The sequence below is a fragment of the Xiphophorus maculatus genome, chromosome 22 (genome assembly GCF_002775205.1).
Source record: "Xiphophorus maculatus strain JP 163 A chromosome 22, X_maculatus-5.0-male, whole genome shotgun sequence".
In the NCBI taxonomy this organism is placed as follows: Eukaryota; Metazoa; Chordata; class Actinopteri; order Cyprinodontiformes; family Poeciliidae; genus Xiphophorus; species Xiphophorus maculatus.
Genome location: NC_036464.1, coordinates 14574293 through 14601242, shown reverse-complemented (window position 1 = coordinate 14601242; position 26950 = coordinate 14574293). Strand labels below are relative to the sequence as shown.

Below are 26950 nucleotides of genomic sequence, written 5' to 3'. Positions count from 1 at the left end.
GTAATTTAATTGGAGATGTTCATGATCTAAGGGCTTTGGTTGTTTCAACAAATATCAACATAGAAATAAAAAAAATGCATTTAACTTCACTGATCAAAATATTTGTCCACCCTGTTTTGCAGCCTTGCAGTTAAAGATTGATCTTAACCCACATATTCACACTTTGGACTTTTTAAAGTTTTCATTTATTAAGCATTACAATATACATACAATCTTCTCACTTTGCATCAAAAATAGAATTTGCAACCTACAACTCTTTGGTTACTGATATGATACATAAGGCACATGATGCACTTTTTTGCCTTTAAGCAAATGGGGTACCGACTACTTGATTCTAATGTGGCTTACAGAAGCCGATTAGCTTGTCAAGATGCTGTCACCAGTGACCTACTGATTGCGATATTCACCACACTTTCTTGAGCATCTTGCGCAGTTATAAAAGCTACAATTAAAGCTACATATTTTTTACATGACAGAGTCTCGATTTACAAAAGAAATCTATGATATCATAGCTAATGTCAACTGAAAAATCAGCACCTATACTACACGTCATGACATAAAACAGAAGGTAGAAGCAAGCAGGTTTCATTCTGCTTCGAGTTGAACATTGTAGCTGGTGTCTGAAGAGTTTCCTGAGTGCAAAGATCCAAATGATCTATAAACAAGACAACAGAGTACATATAGTGACATGAGGATGGGTTGTCACAGGGAAGTGATTTACTACTAGTGTTCTGAGATGCACAAAACAACAAATAAGTATTTTCAACCATTTGTTTTTTGTTTGCATTCTATTAGCAATATTCTTATGCTGAAAGGAGAAAATACTTGGAGGATTCGACAAACTAAATTCAGATAGAACACATTCAGGTAGGAGAGCTTGTGGTTATTTAAAAAATAAAATCAGTCGTTTGCTATTCTTTGACTTGTGTATGTGACATGAAACAAGACTGCAACATGAAATGATGCTATACCGTGCTTGACCAGCAGAGAGCAGCAGGCGACCCATGCTCATTGATATGTTGCAGCTGCGGGGGCTTCTCCAGGTCTAGCCTTTTGAAAGTTTACATTCAGCCTGAAAGTTAATTACTGTTTGACAGATTTGCTTCTAAATTCCTGGCACTAAGGCAACATGAGGCCACTTGTATTTTAAGGCAGTGTTGATGAGAGCCTACTTATGAAAGTATTAAAGTAGTGAGGCCTCTGCTTTCTCCGATTTTCACACCGATACCTTAAAAACAAACAGTAACTTTGCTGTCTTCGGTTATCTAACTGCATGTTGCTGTAGTTATTTCTTGGCACTCACATGAACCCTCTCTCTGTCAATGAGTGATCTTCAGTCTTATTGCCTACGTAGATCGGATATTACAGCCAAGCAGAAGGCAGAAGTGTAGGAAAACCCCTTTTGAGTTGCAGCACCAATTACGCACACTTTTTTTTTTTTGTAAAAATATCATTTTAGACTAAAAAAATGTTTACCCTTTTTCTCTTCGGCTCAGCAATCCCAGAAAGATGAGCCAAATTAGTTGTAATGTTCTGAGCTACAAAGACAAAACCAGCAAGTAAACTAAAAAACACATTCTTCTCGTCCTTAACGGGGAATAATAGGATGCAGCCCTTTGTTAGAACCTGAAAACACGTGTTGCATCTCATCACTAAACCCAATAAACCAAACGCTCTGGCTTGAATTAGGTTGTATGCATCTGGTCACTAAATGCTCTTTTTCCTATTCTTCAGTAACCAGCAAAAAAACTGAATTATTTTGGGTTGTATATCAATTTAGAGTACATGTTTTTTTTTCTTTCTTAAAAAAGTTTTTTTTTTTTTAAAATAGATTGACTTAAAATTGGTTCTTGAATGTAACAATGTAAGGCACTAGATGTATGCTTTCTATACAGAAGTAAATGTATTCTGGCCATGAGTACCAAGTAGATTTAAAAAAAATAGTTTTAGTAACACAGACGAGCAGCTGCATAAGAGGTTGGAGCACCAACATGGCATCCCAAACAGAAAATATTCAAAGTCTATTGAAACTTGGTTGAAACCTCAGAAAGAAAATATGTTCCGGGTTTTTAAGCTTTGAAATCCACTTATCTTTGGCTTGAATACAAAAAGGCATTTGGGTATGGAGAAGAAATATTGGTTAAATAAGGTAAAATCCTTGTAGAATACCATGATAAAGGATACCAAGAGTGCTGGTTTGTTCTTTCTCCAGGGTTGAGTGAAACACTTCTGTTCTTTATCGGTAACATCCACATATTGTCTCTCAGTCTCACCACTGTAATACTGTCAGCTGGGCTGTCCAGCAGCCTCTCCTTCTCTGCATCCAATGAAAGCATCACGGGTGGGGATAAAATGGTAAAAAATGAAAGTGAAACAGTTTACAGCTGGGCTTGACCAGTACGTTCTCCCTATCTGATTGACAAATAACTCTGCTTCTTCTGGTCGATAACAACCGGTCTGAGTGAGGGGAAAGCTGGCTGTCACACCTGATCAATGTGCAAAATGCAAATAAGTTCATTGGAGACACAAATCCTGATGCAGACAGAGTAGAAAGTAAAGAGCAGGTATTTACCCGCTCTGCCGTGTCACAGCAGCTGCACTGGCCTTTTCTTCTAAAGTGTGAAATGAATGTGTCCCAAGATGCAGAACTCAACTAATCTGACCATTGTAGTTTGACAGGAACAAAAAAAAGAAGTGACAGCAAAGCTTCAGGAAGTGGCTAGAGTATGGACATAGTTTCAGGCTGGTGAGGATGAGACTGTCCTCCCATTCCGACCAGCGTTTCCAGCTTAAGTTCTCTCCCAGCAGGTCCCAAGGATCCTCCCCGCGCCAGCACCGCCATGGTGTCTCCCGACATGCCGGCAAACTCAAAGGCGAACGTCCCGTAAAACAGCATAATGATGACGCAGAACACCCACTCAAAGATGGCTGAGGCGTGCTGCAGGACGAAACTCTCCTGGCAGAAAAACACGCCGCCTGAACAATGTGGTTAAGGAAAAATCAAGATCTACAGAACAAAGAGCTTGAAGCTATCCATCAACCAACTTCAGTCAGAATGGAATATATCCACCTTTAGGTGTCACTAATGTCATTTTAAGAGTCACTCTCTACAAGTTTTGCACATTTAGATCCATTGTGCATAGCTACTGTTCAGACAGGATGGATGGAAACTGCTGTGAAAAGCAATCTTCCAATCTTGTCAAAAATTATCAACTGAATTTAGGTCTGGACTTTGATTAGGCCAGTCTAATACATGAATACACTTTAATCTAAACCACTCCATTACCCTGACTCTATGATGAGGACTGTTGTCCTCCGATTTCAGTTCTTTTGCTATCATGAACAGATTTACAGCCAGGACAACCCTGGATTTACCACCATCCATCATCTTATCAATTCTGACCAGAAAAACACGTCCATAGTATGATGCTGCCACCACCATGTTCACATATCACTACTCTGAAGAACTTGTGGGGCGCCATCGAGTCACGGCTTAAAAAGATACTGAGCACCAAGCCCACGAAGGCCAGCAGGGTCATAAAGAGACGCAGGTGGGCCACGTAGTACTCCCCCTGGGTCTTGGCCAGTCGGTAGGTTAGCGCCGACTGCAGACACACGAACAGCATGCTGGTGGGGAAGGCGATGCCTGCTCCGACATAGTGGAGAACTTTGGCATTATCCACCTGATGAGAGAGGATAGAGAAGAAAGAAAGGCTTTATTAAAGAAGTCATAGTATAAAGATAAGCAGCTCATGGAATAAAGTGGGAGAGAGGAATAAAACATGCAGGAGACGCCAACGTTGAGCTGGTCACAAGAGTCATAGTGCACAATACACAAAAGGAGCATGTGACCACGTCTCCCACCGATGGGTACAACATAAATCATAGATATTCTGATCAGGGCAGAGTCAATGAAGCATTATTGAAATGATAAAACCTGCTAATTCAGATGGATTAAGAAGAGTTGCTTTTCCTGGTCCATGCTCAGAGATTAAAGCAGATCTGGAGATCCAGTAATTCCAGTGGTTCATTAGAGAAATAGCCTAGAAGTAATGCACTTGTTGTTTCAAAGCCATTGACCTGTCTGGTGCATACTGAACATTCCTGTGAAAAACTACAAATCTGCAAAGTCACAAAGTTAGGTTTTCAGACTAATCCACATCAAATATAAATCTGAGATACACATTCTTTCACATATTTGCCTAAAAAGAGCTAACTAGACAATCAGGTTAGGGAGTTTAATCAGAGGGCTTGCTAAAGAATTCACTAATTGAAAATCTATATTTTCTTTAATAGAACTGCATCTATATACTCCATGTACAGTCAGGCACTTTAGGCTAAAGATCTGTTGGGCTACATATTCTTTCATAATAAAATTTCACAGATATCCAAACAAAACAGCCCTATGCTTTATATGACTGCTGTCTTTACTTAATTATGCAAGTAGATATTATGTAAAAGCTGTGCTAATCAAGCCTTGTTAAGCAGTAAAGACAAATTCATTAAAGCTTTTTATACAGTTTTACCAGAGGTGTTAAGGACTGTAGAGAACAATGCATAGTTTCAAATGTTCATAAACCATCAGTGCTGTAAAACAGATGAGAAACAGCTTTCACTGTACCTGCCTTTATTTTCTGAGCTAAAACGTTTACACCAATATGTATTTTTCAAAGAAACTGGTCATATTTCTTTAGCAGCTGGTTAAACCTCCTGTGGAATGTTTTGCCATCACATAAAATATGACTCAATGACTAAATAAGATCAGTTTGACAAATACGTTCCTGCAGGCCGACACAGACCGACCGGCAATGTGAGTCTGACTGACTGCATTTTGTGAAGCAGCAATGGGGCGTCTGGAGGTAAACATGTGGGAATAAGCCCAACATATCAGCATTTGTGAGCTTTGGATTCCCTTTGTGGAAACAAAGATAGATGAAAAGAAGTGAAACTCAGACGTTCAAATTAACGGCACACCTGATGTCTTGAACGCCTGCCAAGAATCTAGAATCGAAGTTATAAGATCATTAGACTTTTTAAACCACACTTTCAGAGAAAAATTTTATTAAAAAAAAAAAAAGATTATGGGAGTATTATTTCTTCTCTATTCCAAAAAACTGAATATTTCTGGAGAAACAGTAATCAGGAGGTGCCTCCCAGTAGTCTAGTTTCTTATTTTACAACTTTCCTAAAGCCAAAGTGTTTCTTCGTCATCTAAAAAGTTATGTTTCTTTTTCTGAACAATTAGAGCGCCGAACAGGAAAAGCCCCTGTGACCACGTCACAGATGTGCTGCCAGCATCTTATGTAACAAACGTGCATCAACACAGCATACACTTGCATGTGCTTCGTCTCTGATACTTTTCACTTTGACTCCTCCCGTTATTCCAACTCGTCTGTTTTCACCTGAATGATCCTGAGTCCGTCAATACATTTTAGGTTTGGGTATATGTTGCAACAGAACCCCCATTTAAGGCGTTAATTAATCATATTCAGAGCTATGATTGGTTTAAATAAAAGAAAATGCAAAAAGCGTCATGGCTGCGATTGGCTACAGAAGAGCATCTGCTCCCCACGCCCTCTCTGCCCAACTACTCTGCATCTGGCCCTGCTTGATGATTCATTTCCCCCTGGCTCTTCCCGTAAATTCCTCCCATTTCTGCAGCACCGAGAGTTTGCAGGCAAAGCGGGAAAAGGGCGAGGGCAAGCTTTTTTTTCTTTTTTTTTTTCAGTGCACACAATTTGCCACATCTGCAGATCTGTTGCACTGATACAAAACAATCACTGCTCTGTCATAGACTTGTCCAAACTTATTTCTTGTTTCTATGACTTCATACAAACAGAATTAGAGTCCTCCAATCATAGACTGTGGGATTTTGCATTATATTTCGAATACAACAGTGATTTGCAAAAGTATTTATTTTCACACCACTTAAAATTTTCAGATTTTGTCACATTGGAAGCTCAAATTGAAATATATATATATATAGTACAGACCAAAAGTTTGGACACACCTTCTAATTCAATGGGTTTTCTTTATTTCATGACTATTTATAAGGCAAGAAATCCCACTTATTAACCTGACAGGGCACACCTATGAAGTGAAAACCATTTCAGGTGACTACCTCTTGAAGCTCATCAAGAAAATGCAGAGTGTGTGCAAAGCAGTAATCACAGCAAAAGGTTGCTACTTTGAAGAAACTAGAATATAAGGGCTATTTTCAGTTGTTTTACACTTTTTTGTTTAGTGCATATTTCCACGTGTGTTATTCATAGTTTTGATGCCTTCAGTGTGAATCTACAATGTCAATAGTTATGAAAATAAAGGAAACTCATTGAATTAAAAGGTGTGTCCAAACTTTTGGTCTGTACTGTATATACAGTGAACCCTCGTTTGTCGCGGGAGTTGCGTTCCCAAAAAGAACCCGTGATAGGCGAAATCCGTGAAGTAGTTACCTTTATTTTTTACAATTATTATACAGCATAATTAAATACTCTACATTGAAGCCAAAGAACAAAACCTGTTTTCAGGATCAAGCTTTTTTTTTTTTTTTTTACAAATAAAAACACTTTCTTACAAATAACTACAGTAAAATAATCATTTTAATCATCAATACGAAGTACACTAGGACAAATTGTGACTCGCGTATTTCACTGTGCCTCTGACTGTGATGCTGCGGCCTGACTCCGCTCTGTAGTGTCTTTTTCTTCTGAAGATTGTGGTGTAGGTGTGTTTTTTCGAGAAAAGAACGTAGTTATTGGTAGTAGTTGTTGCTTTTTTTCTTCTGGGCAAAAATATTTGGCAAAATTTGCCAAGCCGCATTACGTATATTTAAAGACTGTAACGTTATTGGTACGTTACGGTGTATAGAGAAGAAGCACGGAGGCTGTTTAGCCAATCAGGACGCAGAACACAATGCACTGTGAAAAAAAACTGCACAAAGAAATCCGCGAAACAGCGAGGCCGTGAAAGGTGAACCGCGTTATAGCGAGGGTTCACTGTATATATTGTTTTTGTAATAGACTTAATACATGGTTTTCAATTTTTTTAAATTTAATACAAATGTATATTCAGAGTTAATAATATCTTGGAGACACGTCTTTCAGTGTTATTCCAGATCCATGTGAGCATCTCCCAGATTTGAATACCTCCACACTGAAATATTAACTCACTTTCCTTTGGAATAATGTCCAAACTGGTGAATGTTTGAGCTAAAAGTTTGAAGTCAGATTTCTAATTTGATTTAGGTCTGAACCATTTGAAGGAAGGTACATTCATTGATCTAAACTAGAGCTGCACAATTTTAAGAAAACATTTAATTGAATTACTATTGCTGAATCCTGTGACAGCAATTAACCCAAAATTTCCTGAAGCTTCTCTTTCTTTTCCTTCATTACAAAGTCCAAACCACTCTTGGCGAACTCTAGAATCTTGAACACTAAAATTGTACATCAAGTGTGTCTTGTGAAAGTGTATCAAACTAAAGTATTATTGACATTCAGAATTTGCAAAAATAGCACCAGAAATACAATATTTAAGATAATAATAGATGTCAGCGGTTTTAAGAGATCGCAATATTGCACACACGTGATACTGCTGTGATTTGATGTTGTGTGCATCTCTAACATTAAACAATTCCATTAAAATATTAGCTGTTTGTTTCAGGTTGATGTACTGCTGGAAGATGAACCTTCAGCCTTTGTCCAGTAAATAGCTCCAACTTCTGTGTCTGTTACCAAAAAATGATCCCCACAGCACTGTGCTGCCATCACTGCCATGATTCTAAGTGGGGATGGTATGTGAGGAGCATGTCACTGGATTAGCACTTCCTCTGTATTTAGATGATGAGTTGAGTAACACTGTCAGATGTTGTTTTCTAACTTAACCTTGATTTACACTTGTGTGACCTTTCTCCCAGACCCGTCCGCTGTGACCCTTGGTCTTTATGATGCTGTTTGCTCATTAATGTTCTCTAATGAAACTAAAGACCTTCGAGAACAGCTGAATGTATACTGAGATTGAATTATACAATCCCATTATTTACCACTAATCAATTTAATGCAACTGGTTGCACTGGATTATAGCTAGGGGCATCTGAGTAAAGGGGGCTGAATGTACACTTCACTTTTCAGGTTTGTATTGTTTTCACTTCAAAAGTATGCATTGCCTCATTTTGGTCCATCACATAAAAACCAATAAAATTAAACAAATGTAAAAAAAAGTCATGGCGTATAAATACTTTTTCAAAGAACCATAAAATCAACTGGGTTTGAATAGTCTTCACCAAGCCTGTTTAAAATATTCAAAACAGAAAATGTTACCGACACGTTTTGTTTTTGCACCAGTTTTACAAACTAGAGACTTTTTCTCATCACATGAGTCACTTCTCCCTTCTTTAACTTATTCACAGGAACAGTCAGATATTGCACAATCTTTGTGAAGCCGGAGGACAACACCGATATGGCAGCCAAACAAAGCACAAAATAGGAGACCAAATGCTTTAATCTCAAACATCTCTCTTTTACAAAACACTAAGAATGCATCATTAATGGTTACTGTAAGTCTTTCCCGCCAGCAAGGCTATTTTTTTTCCTTTCTCAGGAAGAAAAACACCACCACCAAAGCATTAGGTAAACCAGACCTTCTGGAAAATTACTCTCAGCCAAACTGCTAGTTACACAACTCTCACCCTTTAATCTAAATCAAGTCATCACTGTGATGATTTGATAATTTGCATTAATGTGAACTGAACGTCCCCAGAAATGGAGTCAGCCTACCGAACTATGTGTGTGAACACATTTTATGTCCCCACAATGTGACCATTACAAGTCTGCAAACACACAGAGTCTAGGCTTCCAGCCAGGACTCCAAATATTTAAACATCAAGAAATTCTTTCCCAGAGAGAAGATATCTACATAGAAGGAAATCAGGTTTGCTTCCTTTTCTTGTAACTTTGACCAAGGCCAACTAAGTGGTCCACGCAGCTTTTAACATTTAGTTAGAATGATGTGTTATATTTGCAACAGATGAGCTCAGGCTTTTATGCACTCTTCACTGCCATGAAGGACTTTCATCTCAGGCTTTAAACGACGTCTTTAAACCATTCTTGTCAAGTTGTGTTGAAATTGTTGAACACAAATTCAGTGACTTTGGAAAAGCAGTAGCTTCACGTGTTTCAATTAAACTGGAATTTATCCAATACATTCTATGTGGAAATTACATATAAAGGCTAAAATATAAATACAGTGACCTAAACATTTCACCAAGTGGTGTTGAAGGTCAAAGGTCCTCTTAGCATAACACGTGAGAGATCATGATATGTTTGTCTTTGCAGCACAATCAGAATCTAAAATTAAAAGAAACTCAGTGAAGATCTAAGGACAACTGTAGATTTTTAGAAGTTGGTAAAATCTAGTGGAGCAGCAGATTATAACATAGACAATTCAAACACTTGAAGGTAAATATACTCCATTCTGACTTGGTTGAACTTTAATAAGGTCTGAGAGAAGGTTCAAACTGTAACCCTCAGATAAAACATTATGAATGTGACCTAACAAGCCCTGAAGCATCATGGCACAAAAATGTCTTTTCTTGGAAACTGCTGGAACACCAGAGTCAGTGTCCACAGTGAGTTTTATATTACCACAAAATTTGAGGATACTGACCAAGAAAAAAAGCACCTGCTTCAAAACTGATACCTGAGAGATAAAAATTTAAAGTAAAATGCTTATGAGAAATGTTGCCTGGTCAGATCAGACAGTGATTACGCTGCCTGTCCACAATAATGACATATTTGAAAATCTCAAGGACCGAGTCCCTGTAAGACGCAGCGGCTGCATCATGCTCTGGTGTTTTTTTGCTAATACTGGCATATTGCAGAAGGTGGATAGACCAATGACAAAGTGTTGCCTCCATTTTATTTAACTATACCTCAAATCAAACACTGGACAGTTAAAAAGTTGGACAAATGTGGGTGCTCTGATAGGACAATGATCAGAAATGCATGTCAAAACATGAACACAATGGACTTCCAAAAGGCCCAACTTCAACTATAGCAGAAATATGTGGACTTTGCTCAAACGCTTGGTCTGTTTCAGAAACACAATCAATATAAATTGATTTGGCCAAGAATTGTGGCCAAATATCCACAATTATGCCAGAAGACAGGGGTGTGAGGCAAAGTTCAGTCACAGAGATGACAGAACGCCAGTTTGATGACAAGTCAAGACATAAGTTTACCAGACCACAAATTTTGTTTCAGAGTTCCTGTTCCTTATAAAAAAAAAATCCAGCTCAAGCTTCAAACAATTAAAAGCAACCAAAACCCTTAAAAAACCTTAAATAGTCTTATTTTTGAACATTTGAATCAGGTAAAGAAGATGTCAACTCAAGGATCATCACTTTTTTTTGGTCTAGTCTGTCAGAATGTAAACTTCATTGTTTCTATGGTTACCGAAAATATTGCTATGCCGTGTAAAAGATGTAGAAACTTCTGCAGTGCTAATAAATATTATCATCTTTTGCAACAAACATAATTCGTTTAAAGCTTAAAATTAAAATTACATTCATGCCAAAAATAAGAGTGTATTATTTCTTCGGACAGCAGTTGTTAGTGTTCTGAACTGGAAGTTTGTTTGTTTTTTTTTCCTTTTTACAGTCACAAAGAAAGCTCGTCATGTAAATGTGTCTCTTATACAGTTTTTGTTTCCTACCTGGAAATTTCCCACCATCATGAGTCCAGCGGCACAGATCCAGCCTGTGGACAGACTCGCCGTGTTGAGAACACAGTTTTGATGCTTCTCAATAACATGGGCATAGCGAAGCAGTACAATCACCACCACTAAGAAAAGAAAGACAAATAGACCCAGATCAATAGGTTGCAGTCATTGTGCCAAGTAAGGTTGAAGGCTTCATAAGTAAAAATGGTATTGTTTTTGTTTATTTTGGCAGAGTACAACATACAGTGATTGGATGTAATTTAATGGAAACATGGACTCACACATTTCTCAGCCAAAAAACACATTAAGTTCTTGGACAGCCATTTATTTGCCCATAGAGGCCACTCCGAAAAAAGAAAAAACGAATCTGGAATAGGAAATAGCGGGAAAATGTGCAAGACACACTGGTGGGGGTGAACGCAAGTCCCTCTGTGGATTATAGGGGAAGCGAAACAAAGAAAAAAAAAAAGTATTTGGGACATTTGAGAGACGATGTGCTAATGGGTTCTAACTGCGCTCACTGTTGTTCTGACCCCTGCCTGATTCATCTTTATTCAGTCTTCACTGCTGGTGCTTGATGAAAGCTGACTGCTCACGGTAAAAGCGGGACATTGGAGATGAGTGGACTGAATGAAGCTGAAGGAACAGAAAGAGACAAGGAGGTCCTCATATCTTGACATTAATCTTATACAACTGTCCCAGACTAAACTGCTGTGGTAACTCTGCCACCGTCTCTGTGCAAATTCACAAGAGTGTAAAAGGAAAGCACAATAAAGTAAAAAGCTTCGTCATTGTTTGGTTTTGTTGCAGCTTTGGCGGCTGTGAGTCAGCATCTCAATGACTGGATATATTTAAAAATTTGTAGACCAGCTTCATCAGTAATATATCCACATAATTATTTTATGATAATTTTTACCCATTTGAGCAAATCTACGTAAATGTTGATAGTTATTTAAAATAGAGTCTAAATAGTTTGTCATTTCTTCATGATAAATTGTTGCAACTAAAAGACATTTGATATGACTTCAGTGACGCAAATAGAGCTTAACCAGAAATATAATAGTCTACAGAAACCAGGTGTTGCCATTTGAGAAAATAAAAAGGTAAATAAAAATCTTGTGCTTCTCTTTATAAAACATGCCTGCAGAATGTGCTTTTTAGGTCAAGACGTGTGTGCAGAAATCCACAAACTTTGCAAATATATTTACAAACTTCATTTTGCTGCACATTTGTAATACTACAGCTCATCTGCCTTGCCTTTCAATGGCCTACAAAAATATATGGCTTCACATAAAAAAAATGCTCTTGTATTTCTACAGTAAAAATCTGATACTGTTGCACAAAATTTACCACATTTTTGGAACATATGGTCACTGCTACCAAGCTTACATAAATGCTAAGCTAATGTTGCAGCAATGCCTCCATCATAACTTTTAAAAATCCATTGCAGAGTCTCTGTCTGCACTGATGAAGATTCATTTACATTGGCATGCTGAAATGTTTAAAGCAGCTGAGAGGGAGCACCCTGACTGTGTGTAGAATATTAAACTTCAGGTCCACAATAGTCAGATTATTGATGAATATGGGAAAAGAAAAAAAAGAAGTCCCCATGCAGCATCAGCATTCATTTTATTCTTCATCCCAAAACACATACAAAATCACAAATGTGAAGTGATTTCAGGTCAAATCATGGAAAAACAAATAGCAGGCTTGAAATAATCATGTCGTTATTCTTTTTCAGTTTCTTTCAAAATGGAGAACATACTGAAAAGTCAGCTTAGTGAGCTGCAGCTTATTTCATCCATCCCCATGCACAAGGCTGCCTGCATTTTATAAATATATAAGAGATGAACAAGAGATGATTGTGTTCAAACTTGGGGACCATAAAAGCTTGGCCTGGTGGTTAAGAACAGAACGAATTAAGATGTACCTCCTATAACCAAATGTATCGGTCTTCCTTACTTATCTTTTAGACTGCATAAGATATTTACTGTTGTCTTTCTTTAAAAGTAAGGCAGAAGCAGAGGTTTACTTAGTTTGCCCAGAATAGGGTTTTGATGAGCAAGCAGAGTAGTTGACCTTCCCCTTGCCTCAGAGGGTCAGAACAGATTCTTCCTGACAGCTCAACAATGGGAATAATTTCAAATAAACATGACATCCTACAACCTCTAACACAGTGCAACCTCACAGCACCTTTTCAGTTCTCACTCTGTTCTCTGAAGTCAGGAAACTCAGGAAGGAAGAACACTGCTGTTGGAAACACCGTTTACACACCAAACTTACTCGTCTATGTAAAGTCCTGTTGCAACATGTGGGAGTAAAATAATGTATACAACCCCACAGCGGTAAGAAAAGTCTGCAGAACCTATGCACACTTAAGTGTATGTTTCAGCAAAAATTGCAGTCAAACAAGCTCCCCATATAGGGATGATATTTCAGCTCAAGACCTCAGTTGCATTTCTACCACAGGAGGTATGGCAGAGAAATAAAGCACGCATTGTATTTTTAAAAAAATCATGTGTGTACATTGGCAGAAAGGTTAAACCTGGAAAGAAAAGGAGAAGAATAGTTCTGAGGCGATATACGGTTCACAGAGTCCGTGTGATCCTGATCCTGAGCCAATCGCAGCTGGCACAGTCGTCCAAGTAAGTACATAAATCAATAGGCTAACAAGTTAAGCACTGATTATTTACAATAGGCTGCTGTGGAGCTGCATACCTCACTAACTTAGCCTATTTCTACACAGACATAATGAGTTACTTTACAACTTGTATTAACAGAAGTCTACGTACAGATTAAGCCAGTAGTTTATGTAACCAACGTAATCTGGAGGTGGAGGCATCTAATCCAGAAACAGGTACTGGTAGGTAGGTAACTGGAGTAACAATTCATTACTATGTAATTTTTAGTGTGGGAGTCCAGTATTTTGATAAGGTTGCAGGTCGCATTTTGCATGCAAAGAAGTTTAAATATGCTAGAAACTTATAACATTTGCACATGTTGCGCTCTACCACACTAAAATGTTTCACTGGTTTGAAACAATCTATATAAAAGCTTCTATTATTTTTCTCATTAAGACAAAAATATTCACACTGTTTGTTTTGAAACCAAGCATCTGTTAAGAGTTTGCCAGAAAATAGCAAAAACAAAAAGAATCTTCAAACAAATCAACGAAGCTCAAGCATTAAGAAACTTAAAAGGATGCTTTAAAATATATATATACATATATATATTCTTTAAGTTAAATACAAGTAGTTTTTTTCTTTTTTGTGGTCAATAACAGATTAGAAGAATGCTTAAAATCGATTTGGCTTCCTTCTCATATTTACAATAATATAAAATCACCAGCTAGGAAAGTATTGGCTTCTTCCTATGACATCACCACCCTTATATGGTTGGTGATTGTTTTGTTTTTGCCATCAAGTTTACAGACATGCAAAAAAAAGAAAAAGCTAAAGTTGTATTTTTTAACCTCACGCTGATCCAAAGTAATCAAAACTTTTAATGTGATAAATTTATATATTAATCATCTTTATTGGTTTTGTGGTACAAGTAAGTAAATAACCAGATTTCAATTTCAACTAATTTTGTTTTGCAGACATAAATGTGAAAAACACACAATATCCTGAAGCAATGGACTAGTGCAAATGACCTACTGTTAAAGACTGGCAGCTGGTAATACTGGATTTTATTCCATAACAAGACTTTTCCTTTAAGGTTTGGGAACCATATTTGAACGATATTCATGGCCTTAATGCTGTTGTTCTTCATCTTCTTCACTTATTCTGCCTCGTTTTGTGTGGCACATTGTGTCTGTTATAACGCTCTAAAATTCGAATAAATAAATAAAAATTGATGAAGACCTGACATGCAAGTCCTAACTGTGGGAGTAAAATGTAACATGCAAAGAAAGCAGGAATATGTGGACTCTAAAGAAAGATCCTGGCCGGTCAGCAGCTTTGAACCAGTGTCCTGTATCGGCTGATCATTTGTCCAATTTATTGTTCAGTGTATTTCTGAAAAACTAAAAATATGTAACAGAAATTTAGCATTATTACTCACTTTATGAATCCTCATGTGATCTGATCAACAGTGCAATTCTAATTATATGTCATATGTATGTTGATTAGACACGTTCGCTGGACATAGGCACCAGCACCCCTCCTCACCCCAGTAGGCACAAGGGTGTACAGAAAATGAATGAATGGATGGATGTTGATTAGACAAATAAATGCATTATCAATAAAACTGCTTCTTCATTGTCTGATATTTACTAAAGAGCTTCAATGAACATAACTAGAATGATGCTTAAAAGAGAGGATATTCAGAGATAATTTCCTCATAACCTTGTTCTATATCATTATAATGATTCATATAACGGACATGTAAACTTTAATTACATGCCAGTAAATACGGACCCCACAAGTTTCATAGAAAAGTATTAGGCTGTAGATATCGGCTGGAAAGGTATTCCAAAGGTTTTTTTTAAATCACCTTCAAGTTGTCCTTAATGTCATCTATTTTTCCATCAGATGATAGTACCAACAGTTTAGAGGACAGTAAAATAGCTCTACCCCTCCCCCACCTGCTACTGCAGAATACTCAGTGATAGAAGGCTAAAACAAAAAAAAGCAAATTCAGCTGATTGGAAATATTTCCAGACTCCAAGCAGTTTTCGAGCTGCAGCTGTTAAGCTCTGACCCGGATGTCTGTTAAGGAGCAGAGTGCAGGCTAGCTACCTGAGAAGACATCTTGAATTCAACATGTAACAAAATAATTTTTATTAATGTCAGAAAAATGTACTTACTTATTCAAGATAATATTAAGAAATGAGGAATTACACCATAAAACTGTTTCTAATTCTTGTTTTTATCTATACAAACTGCCAAAACCTTTCTTTTATTAAAGTGAGATAAAGCAAATAATAACAAGGATATGTATCACACAAAGAACATGATTTGGGTTTTTAAATTAAGATTTTTTTTTACAGTTACTGAGCTTAGATACTGACAAAAAGCACAACATTTCTAAACTGCTTTTAGAGTATTTACAGTTCATGTGAAACTTTTAAATGTGGTCCTTTTTCAAAAAAGGGAAATTATAAAAGGAACTGATGACGTTATCAACAGTTTACCATCACCTAAAGGTGGAAGCTTATGGGACTAGTAGAAGGTGGAACATTGAACTTGACCTCACAGTTTTTTGCAGATGCATTGTGTAAGAAGTAATTGTCATAGTTGGCAATCTTGACTTAAGCAAGATGGCAACTGTCAGAGTTGAGAAACACTAAATGTGGAGCTCATATTTTTCTCATGTTACCCTGAATAATGAGTCAACATCTTTCTGTTATTATTGACCAAAGTACAATTTGCTAGCACTCATTCAAGATCTCTATGTTATGCAGTGATGAGCACTGACCCAATAAACTGAACAAGCATGTTGGTCTTTCTCTGCTGCCTGTGCAGACTTCACACTAACATGCACAGTCTGGTCCCTTCAGTCTGGCAAAGTGCACATTTTATACAGTCTCTGTCTAAACAGACAAAAAAGCCTATAACTACAATCTGCATCTAAGCAAGAAAGGAGTAAACAGTTTTACTACAGTCCAGAGGCAACCAGTCAGAAATGAACGATGCCAGAGGCATGGGTACAGAAAAAAAAGCTCTTTATACCAAGCTTTTTATACCAATGTGTGTGCGAACACACACTCACACACAGTCAGTCCACAGCTGGGAAACATTAACTAGATCAGGGGAGTCAGAACCACCAGTGAACACCGGGCAACAGCACGTGTAGACTAACAGAAGACATGCAGAGCAGCACATGGGAGCTCTGTCTCTTCTGTTATATCACGTCTGTTTTCCTTGTGCCTCCTGGAATACACACTGTCCCTTCTGGATGTGGACAAGTGTATATTTCTCCATTACAAATACTCTGAAACTAAAACATGATTTCATTTCTGCTTTGTTCAGATTCAGAACGGCCGCTAGCTGTGTTTCTCCTCATATTCTAGATAGACGTGCTGACAATGTAATTTTATGCAAGTCTCCATAATAATGTCATCATGAAGACCAAAAAACGTAGCAGACAGATTTGGAAAAAAGTGGAGAAGAACTTTAAAGCTGGGCCAGGCTATAAATCAATATGCTGAGCTATAAGCATTATGTAAACATGCCAAAGCATATTTTTGCAACAAAACCTCCCAAGACATTATCTTCCACCTAAACCTACAGCCTGGGAAAAACAACTTACTTGGTAGAACCCATTATTTATTCACCCCACCAGTTTGCTGTTTGTGGTTGAGTTAACTATAAGTCATGCAAGGAACACAGCAAGATGGCAAGATGTTGAGAAGGTTTTGTAGAAGTTTTGGTCTGATGAGAGGACAATTGGTCTGTTTGGTTCTCATAGAAAACATCAGTGGAGGTAAACTACGACAGCATTTTACACTAAAAACATCAATATGGTAAAACAAGGTAGTGGAAGAATCATGCTAGCATATGGGACCGGCCCAGTCAAAGTGCAGACTTGTCAAAACTTGTAAATGGATGGTAACAGACACAATTCTTCCAACCTGACTGAGTTTCAGCTATTTTGCAAAGAAGAGAGGCCAAAGCGCTTACTGTACTGATATACTGTATTTTCACATAGGAAAAATTGAAAGCCATGTATGGTTTTCCTTTCAATTCCCAAACATAAAATACTTGTTTGCGGTTGCTGTTTGTCACATAAAATCTAAATAAAATACATTTATCTTGTGATTGTACCATGACAAAATGTGTAAAAGTTTCAGTCCTTAGCAAAGCACTGTTGGTTGGTGGTTCATGTTGTACAATAAGGAGGATGGAGATGTGTGTTGTTAGTGCTCATATTCCTTACCCATGAAGGATCCGGTGCTGCAGATTAAGCTGAAAAAGCAGCTCTCTGGTGGAAGAGTCCCACATTTACTGCAAGAAAAAGTGCATAAAATAATTCATAGAATTACTTTGAATCAGTATATCCACACTCTCCAGCAACAGCGTCACCATTTACACCATTCTGTGAAATCAAATATGCTGCTGAGCTGCATTCGTGCTTGTTGACAGTCAGACTGAAGCTTGATCCCTCACATCCCGTAGTGAAGTGTTTGGCTTCTCACCGACTGCATACCTCGACTCTTTTCTAGGAATGGGAAATGTCTGAGCGATTGGGAAGCTAGGAGACACTACGGCTCCTGTCTGTTTCTGTAGACGTTCCTGCTGCATTAAGCCGCTCACATGTTCTTCTGGAACGTACAATTTAATATGATTACGGAGCAAAAAGTCCCGTTCCTAATCCTTCAGCACTAGTTTGATTTTGTACATAAAAAGTAGTTTGGTGAGTTCATACTGCCTACTTTGAGGCATTACATTTTAAATAAAGATTGTTTACCTGACTGTTGTAGTTAAATCTCCAGAGTCTAGCAGTTAAACAGGAACAGGAGTGACTTGATTTCCTCCCCAAAAAAGCAGGTTTTGCATGCATGCCTGTTTACATAGCTTAAGTGTTCCTCTGAAGTGCCACGGTGGCAGGCAGGAAATTTCAGCCGTGAGTTATTTTCAGAACGCACACAGGACAACGGTCTCTCAATCGTTTTTCTTTTTTTTATAAACAGTGTGCAGACAGGAGCCGAGCAAGACAATGGGACCGTGTTCCTGTTTTTAATCAGCAGAACCAAAAGAGACATGGGAGCCGCAGGGGTCCCACCGCAAATGGCGGGAGTCTCACTCACCTGATGAGAGGTACATTATCTAACGTGCAGCAAAACGACGGACCGCTCTGCAAATGCAGGTCCTCTTCACAGGACTGGTTGTACAACCTGCAACAGAAATCATTCAGCATTCATTAAAATCAATGCCCTTTGGATATCGCTCGTGTCAAGAATGGAACAATGATGAATTAAGCGATTTATTTCATGTGCATGTGGGTCCCAAATAGATTCAGCTCACACTCAATGGGCACCAAGTGGGCCTGGGTTCATAATAATGAGGTCCGCCTGTGTTGACTACATTGAAGTCATGGTAAAACCATGTGGGGTACCGTAAGCAGTTTCCCCAAAGGGTAGAAAGACAACTGGATCAAATTTCTTAAAACATCTCGGGCTCACATGGGTCACACTTCTTAACTTTTGTCGTTCAGCATCAAACTTATACAGGCAACTGGATCCTTGAACCCATGGATAATTCTATATGGGGTAACATTTTCAGCCCATTTTCAATTCCTGAGGCCATCAAATGTAAATAATGGCTGAGATGAGTGAATCAGTCAAATTTCAGCAGCAGAAATAATTGCCTTTTTTATTTAAATAAAAGCAAATAGATAAAAAATATATACATTTGTTTAAAATTTCTCCAAAAAAAGTGTTGTTCCTCAAGGTTATCTTACAATGAAAATCCTATCCTAAAGAAAAAGATAACTTTTTTTTTATCAATATTAACCTCACAATACTTCCAAAAAATGGCTTGGTACAGAGGTCATTTTGTAAGAACAGTCCATGAGGACTATTTGTTCTTATAAATAGTCTATGTTGTTCTTAGTAACCACTTAGTAACCACGTACCCACTGGTAAGCAGTGGGTATGTAGGGATCAACAGAATTATGATGAAGCAAAACACAGGACAGAAGAAGCAGCATACCAGTTATCGACAGGACAGACGTGCTGGTTGTAAAGGGCCATGGCATATCTGAAACAGACACAGAGTGATTAACCAGAATGGGAGGAAGAGAATTCATAATGTGGTCCGTTGCACTGCCATCCAAAAATGTTCATTTCTAAGGGATTGAGTAAATGAAATGATGAAAAGACACAGAAACTGAAACAAGTACCAACACAAATGACAAAAGCATCTACTGATGTATTTAGCATTGATCCTGAAGAAAGTGACATGAAATGGACAAACTAGGTAGTGTGTAGACATAACATCAGCTACTGAACATAAAAGCATGACCGAAAAAATACACTTTAACTTTCTGGGGGCCAGAAAACAACATTATAAACATTTTATTGGCCATTTCTAAAACTAAGCTTAAGCCTTTTAATTTCTGATATTTGCATTTAAATTAGTTGCTTTATCCCTAATGCTGATGGTTTTTTTATACATCAGTGCCTAAAAAGACACACAAATTAGAATAAAGTTCTGCCATTCTGACCTTACATTGACTTTCATCGGGTCAGCCTGTGAGACCAGGCGACCCAACGTTCAATAATCTCTTATCGTTATCCGGAATTAAAAAGTTCAAGGAGTGAAAATACTGGTTAGTTTCAGGAAAACCGGATTGATTAACAGTCATTATCAGTTCTGTTGTTTGTTTTTGACAGGTCACTGACCAGCTTCATCCACTGAGGGTTCAATGACCACAGGTTCAAAAATTAGTAGCTACGTTTTAAGCTAAATCACGATGATTACAGTGACCAAGTCAAAACCTATGTTGCCTCTAGTGCGACCACTAAAAAAAGTTTAACTTTCTAAAATTAGTTTACAAGGCTTTACACAAAAATGAATCAAGTGCATTCTGCAGTGGTCATTGATTGCTGATTTAAAGTAAGTTTATAGCATGTTTATCATACAACAAAACAATTTGGACTCTGGCATTAAAACAATGAACATACATTCACCGGCCGCTTTATGAGGCACACCCGCTCAACTGCTTGCTTAAGCAAATAGTAAATCAAGATAATCTAATTTCAGGAATCCAATTCAGTGAGGCATCTAAACAGGGTAAAGATGACTTGCAGAAGTTCAGTACCAGAATCAGAATGAGGTAGAAAGTGAAACATAAGTGACTTTGGAAAAGGAAGTGATTCAGATTTACACAGAACAGTCAGAGAAAAAGAAAATAGCCAAAGGCCAGTTTGATGATATAGAAAGGCATTCATGATTCACAACCAGATATGCAGTCAACAAATCTGCAGCAACTTTTGACCAAAATCTTATTATGTCAAATCCATCCAGCTAGGTGCTAAAGCAGCTCTGAACACAAATAGGACAAACAAACAGCAATGTTTACCTAATAAAGTGGCCATTGGAGTGTAAATGTCAAGCTTACTCATATCATTATCAACAATTTGTTTTTACTTCAAATAAAACCAATAACACGTTTTTTACTATATCTGATAATGCTTACTGAGCACCTATGAATGCAACGATCCAGATCATGTTCAAGACAGAAGTTAACGGCACCTTGTGATAAAGTTTTCTCTGAGGTTTCATGTCAGACCATAAAATATTTTGCCAGCACAAACACACACACAGCTGTTCTGTCTGTGCAAGTTCAATCCTTATGAAACAGCAAATGAGGAAAGATCTACACATGTCTGCATAACAGATAATAAGGGGAATTACTTCATATCAAGTAGTAATTCATACTTTTTCTGCGGTGGGAAAGTATGAATCCTGAGATGATTGCGTTCCCCTAAACCACGTGACTCAACTACAGCTAGAACAACCATATCCATCTATTTTCGATCAGTTAGTCTTTTTTCTACAGCGGGCCTCCCAGGAGGGGAAAAACAGACAAATGGGAAGGAAATGCAACTGTCAGTTTGTCATATTACACACTTCTCATTCAAGCACATCGACATGCAGGGTTAAAAATGGTGGGTTATTCTGAGATGGTGAACATCTGTCCTGATTTGTGAACTCAGATGTAGTTCAGCAAGAGTTTAAGCACCAATTAGGAATGTTTTCAGCGGCTGATAGTATCATGTTCATGAAGCCGTTTTTAAAAAGGACAGAGACAGTGTGTCGCAAACATGCACTCAATATAGACCGAAATGGCCATGTGAAATACATTCCTGGGTTAAAATAATTCTGCGACCTAAAAATCACAGTTTAAATTTGAGTTTGTTACCATCATCAGCCTCAACCTAGTTTACTGAAATAAAGAACATTTACAGCCAGTAAATGATTTTGGATATAAGTTCTATAACTTATATCCAAAACTGCATGTACGCACTTCTCAAAAAAGGCAAATACTGACAGTGATTGTAGTACTTTTATTCAAGACAAAAAAAAGGAGAAATAGTACAAGAATTCAAATATTGTACTATTTTAGATGCACAAATCTTTAGCATCAGAGATGGCCAAGTTACTTAATGCCATGATTACACCCAATATGACATACTGTATAAGAAGCTGGTAAAAAATAAAAATAAAAAATAAAACATTTTAAAACCAATTGAAACAGTTTAGAAACAGGCATCAAAAGTGACTAAAAGCTTAAACCACACCATTACTGTCAAACACACTAAAAACATTAACAATTAAGTTGGGAAAACATTGTAAAATATGACTCTGTCTTTGTTTATTTTGTGGATAAGTGCCACTTCAACAACTTTTTCAATAGAATCCTAGTAAAAGGAACGAGGGTGAACTCTGGGATGACCGTCTACCATTCAGGAAACCCTCTGATGGTCACGCTACTTTCTCTTATCGTCCATTTCATGCTTGGAATGCAGTTCTGAATAATATGAAACAGGAACTCCCACACTTCTCTCCGAAAACATCTTAAAAACTGCTTCCTGGAAAAATGTCAACAGGACTATATTTAAACATGTATTATTAAGGTTTTGTCTTTTACACCCTCAACTTAGTAGTATTGTATTTGCTTGATCTTTTTCTTGTTTGCGTGTCTTTTAGCACCAACCTGCCTATGAAACTAGAGAGACTAGCCATATGGGGGAAATTCCCCCAAAGCTATAATCTCATATTTATGTGTAATTCATCAGCAGCATTTTTATCCCATTTCTAACAATAAACTGAACTGAACAAGCTGGTGTAAGAGATTTCCCATTGTTGTTTACCTGGCTTACATTCACTAATATGAAGGGACAGTAGATGTGATATGGAAAAGACACAACTGGAACTGACTGAATGCAAGTTAGCCAGCTGAACATAAACTATGTGAATTAGCACACATTATGACACTTTACCCAGATATTATGAAATAAATCAACACAAAAGTAGTAGTGTTTAACATCATCCTTCTTCCCATCCACTCTGACCAGCTTCCATGTCGCTGCTAAAGAAAAGCTTCTTCTTAAACTTCCAGGAGGATTTTTACACTGCATGACTAAATGTTGTCCTGTCAATAGATCTGGCCTATTGGCTACTTCTCTAATTTATGTTTTCACTGCCCAATCTTTCAGCTTATGTGGACAACTATATGTTGCGACATATAATTTTGCTTGCAGTTGTGACATAAATGATAAATGGCCATTTATCAAGTCCAGAGGACCCCAAAGCGCTTCACAGTACATTACGTCATTCACAGACCAATCTACTCTTTCCATCTCCATTCAACAAGTTTGTAGTTGTAACACAACAAAATGTGTGTTAATACTTTTGCACTTCACTACAAATTTGTAGTAGGATGTTGATGTCAGAAACAATTATTTCCTCCGTAAATAAAAATGCAATGTCTTACAAATATACAGAATCACATAGCTCTAGAAGCCAAAGGTCATTGAATGTTTTTGTTTTCTTTAGAAAGAGAATATTACTCATCTTTGAAGGCAAAAATAGCATCTCTGCAGCTCTAGAAGAAGTCTAAATAGAGTCTGTTTTAAGTGTTTGAAAAAAACCAGAGCATTATGTGTTTGGAGGAGGCTAAGTAATAGTAGGTTTGTTTATATAATTAGCCCTCTATCAAAGCACAGCACAGCTGTATGCTGTAATTGCATGCCTGTGAGCAACATAAAAAAAGTTGCTTTTTTTTTCTAAGTCAGGACTAAACTAGGAACATGAGCAAAACTTCTGTGGAAAATCTGGGTTGTGCAGTGAAAATTCCCAATAGCAGTGCAAAAATAACCCCAGGAAAAGGGTGTGAGGAATATACAACGAGTGTACTTACAGTGGGGCTTCAGTAAAGCCAAGCTAGATGTAATGAGACTCTTTTTAAAATTAAAGCAAACTATGTCCTCATAAACAATTGCAAAAAAATGCCTTTGGGTACAATGAAGTCATGCTGCCATTTTAAACTAACCCATAAAAAGTCAACAGAGGAAGCTTAGTCAATTGTTTCTGGTGGGCAAAAGCAGACACAGAAGTTTTATGCTCTCTGCATGGTGACCAGATGCTGAGAAAACTCTGCCCAGGCTCTATTAAAACTATTTTCTAGAATTTACCTCACTTGTACAAAGAATCAGGGAGTTATGCAACATTTTACATCTTTCAACATTCCACTACTCTGGAAAAAGCCTGGAGACTTCTCTTAGAAACAAGGGACACTTGTTGAGTTCATGGAAAAGTTTGAACAAACAATCCATGACAGGGTTGGCATTGAAGTTTACTACGAGTCAGTTTTCTGCCTGAAAAACAAAAGTCAAAGCTGCTGATTATTACCTGTATCCTTTTAAAGTTCTCTTTAGGCAACAATATTTTTTCAGATGCGCATTCCTGATTGGACAAACAGCTGCATTCACAAACGTAAACAACCGTGCATAGTTTCAGCTTTGGGCTGCAATCAGGCTCCTCATCACTGATGCAACACAGAGCTTGGCTACAGGACAGCAAAAACCCAGAGTTGCACCATCTGTCTCCTTCTCTCCTTGGAGGTTTACATTCCTCCTCACAATCAAATGACAGGCCCAAGAGAAGAGATGCCAGCCGGAGTATAATCAGGAGGCATGCTCATTCTTTATGCTTTTTGGGTTGCACTTCTGCTCAAACACTGTACTGAAGATTAATAAGCTGTGCGGCAAAGCTTCATGTTGGACTTTATAAGAGAGGTGAAAATTCCAGAATCTTCGTGGAGAGACTTAATCCACGTGCCAATTGCCATGGCGGCGAGGAATTCAGGGTAAATATGCAGAGTGGCTCTGCTTAAAGAAACTAAGGTGGAAACATGTCTTTGTTCGGCATTTACAACACATTTATCTTTTGTTTCGTTTTTTATGCATTTTGGATTAATACGGGCGTGTTCATGGTATTTAGATATCCCAAGATTGTAAAACATTCCGGTTTCAAACCTTCAAAAATTGCCCTGTTATGTTGTTCCCACGAAACATAAGGTCATTCTAAAGCGAGGACAAGGAAAGCATCAAAATGCCCGAAGATTTCTTCTCCTGATCTGCTCTGTGACTAGAGCAGAAAAGTAACACCTCTAACCATATGTTGCTGCACACTGGCAGTAAGCTGGCTGAAAGAGGGATAGCATAGCTTTCCCTACGTTTTAAAACTACAGTTGGCTATAGTAGATAGCCTGGCAAATTAACCATCTCTTATCAGCTTTTTACACAAATATTACTCCATTTATAAAATGATAAAACATATATTATTTTACACATAAAGCCCTTGAAATCTACTACTTAGGCTGAATGCCATTTCATCCCTTGCTCGTTGCTCTGCCCTTAACCCTACATTTAGGCGTCTGCTTCGATAAAGAACTAAGAAACTTTTTCAAAATGTAAAGGAAAATTTTATTTAAAAAAAATAATAATCTAAATTCAGCACAGGTTTTTTGTTATCCATTTTTGCTAAAGTTTTATGTTTTATTTTAAAACTTTCAAAACAAACAAAATTATGGCTCTTTCATCTAAGAAATTTTACTAAAAAAGAAATGTATAACATTTAATTTAATTTTTTTTGTTTGTAGCTGAGTCAATGGCAAAAACGGCTTTGAGAAAGGGGGTAGAGTGGAGTCATTATGATATATATAAAATAATAGATCAAATTTTTTACTGTAAAATTCCAAACATGATTTTGACATAATTTCTCTACATAAAAAGACCAAATAGCATTTCTGTTTTGAAATGCTATTTGGTCTTTTTATGTAGAGAGATTTATCAGCTCACACAACTTTGCAAATTGTGTCAAACACAACTGACATGTAATAGTTTGGCAAACTTGAAACTTGATTTATGTCATTTCTCATACTGTTCCCTAACTCAAAAAAAAATCAATTCTTAATTCTAAAAAACAAAGATACAAGCAGAGAACATCTGATAAGATGTTTTGTTGAGATTTAAAGTTCAGAGGGCTACTTAAAGCACCTTGTTAGGTCTCTTACTGAAGTTTGCTATGATAATGCTAGAAAAGAGACATAAATTGTTGTTGGTATTTTGGCTACCCTTCCAATAACAAACCCATACAAAGCCTGTAGTACAATATAAAAGAAAATTAAAACTTACACAACCCATATCCCAGTGATGCTCAGTACTGGGAGACTGACAGGCAGTATCATCCACAGAGACATTTTGGACCACCTTGAAAAATCCCTTTCCTCTCCGTCCTTTTCGACCAGCCCAGGAATATCCTCTCAGGTAGCAGACAAACATTTACCTCCAGGTGACTGGGCTCTGCATGATCTCAGACTGATTTATTTTCCTAAAGATGGAGGGAGGCAGATGGGACAGATGTGTCCTTTTTTAGCTGGCGAATGAGACAGAAAAAGGGGGCAGGCAGTGAGTTAGGTCAGGATTATTTAGGTACTTATCGCGCACTAATCAGCAATACAAATTAAACTAATCTTCTTTGTTGGGTGAAATGTGATTCAATCAAGCGTAAAAATCGTTCAGTTTGTAAAACTATGATGTTACCTTCTTTATCCGATTTTTTTTTCCACTTTTTTTTTGCGGAGCGCAACAAAGTAATAAATATTAGGTATGTGCATTTTTTTTTCTTTAATCTATCACAGCAAACTATGTGGCTGATTACTCACCTTCAGCCTCCGAGGACCAGCGGGTTTTGCAGGAGGTTTTGTGGAAACTTTTGAGACCGTCGACGTGTCCACCTTGCCCTCTTCACAAAAAAAAAAAAACAAACAAAAAAAAAGTGCGACAAGATGCCGCGTCACTTTAAAAAATCTCTTTGCTTCGTGTATTTCTCCGGAGCAGAGGTTGAGCGTTTCGCTTTGAAGTGCGTGGCGTACAGCTTCGCGCTCACAGAAATGCTGCCACTATTCCCGGAGACATCCCAGAAGACCCAGCTGTTTGACTCCGCCCACCTAAAGTTACGTTGGAGTTGGCGTGGCCCGAGGCGTTGATGGGTTAAAGACTTCTTCATCCCACCGTAACAAAGACCAAAGACTACTCTACCAATCATTTTCTTTACTGAATACCATAAAATGCAAATAAATCTGCAGTGAGGCAAAAAAATCTTACTCGCCAAACACGTCTGTGCATACGTGAAAGTCTCAGATTGATCAAACAAGAACAATTGTAAATATGAAAATTCATGCTCAGGAAAAGTTTCCTCTTTTATTAGCGAAAGAAAGC

At 37.6% G+C, this 26950-nt stretch overlaps 1 protein-coding gene across 2 annotated transcripts; it reads right to left on the bottom strand.

Moving 5' to 3' along the window:
• Nucleotides 1-166: 166 nt before the first annotated feature.
• Nucleotides 167-26635, bottom strand: LOC102224930 (transmembrane protein 150A-like). 2 transcript variants are annotated; one of them, XM_023327106.1, is made up of 8 exons: nt 26395-26635; nt 25865-26105; nt 19371-19418; nt 18467-18553; nt 17596-17663; nt 10711-10838; nt 3506-3683; nt 167-2976 (listed from the first exon to the last, which is right to left on the bottom strand). In XM_023327106.1, exons 2-8 carry the CDS (start codon nt 25927-25929, stop codon nt 2720-2722), a joined length of 831 nt encoding a protein of 276 aa, XP_023182874.1. In that variant the 5' UTR covers nt 25930-26105; nt 26395-26635; the 3' UTR covers nt 167-2719. The 2 variants fall into 2 exon arrangements, with proteins under 2 accessions (XP_023182874.1, XP_005801690.1); XM_005801633.3 differs by having other exon boundaries at nt 2720-2976; nt 25865-26060.
• Nucleotides 26636-26950: the final 315 nt, after the last annotated feature.

Coding starts and splice junctions, on each gene's coding strand:
- LOC102224930 (XM_023327106.1), bottom strand. CDS start 25,929: ATGTCTCTGTGGATGATACTGCCTGTCAGTCTCCCAGTACTGAGCATC. Junction 19,419..25,864: donor ATCACTGGGATATGGGTTGT/GTAAGTTTTAAT, acceptor TGTCTGTTTCAG/ATATGCCATGGCCCTTTACA. Junction 18,554..19,370: donor GTCTGTCCTGTCGATAACTG/GTATGCTGCTTC, acceptor TTTCTGTTGCAG/GTTGTACAACCAGTCCTGTG.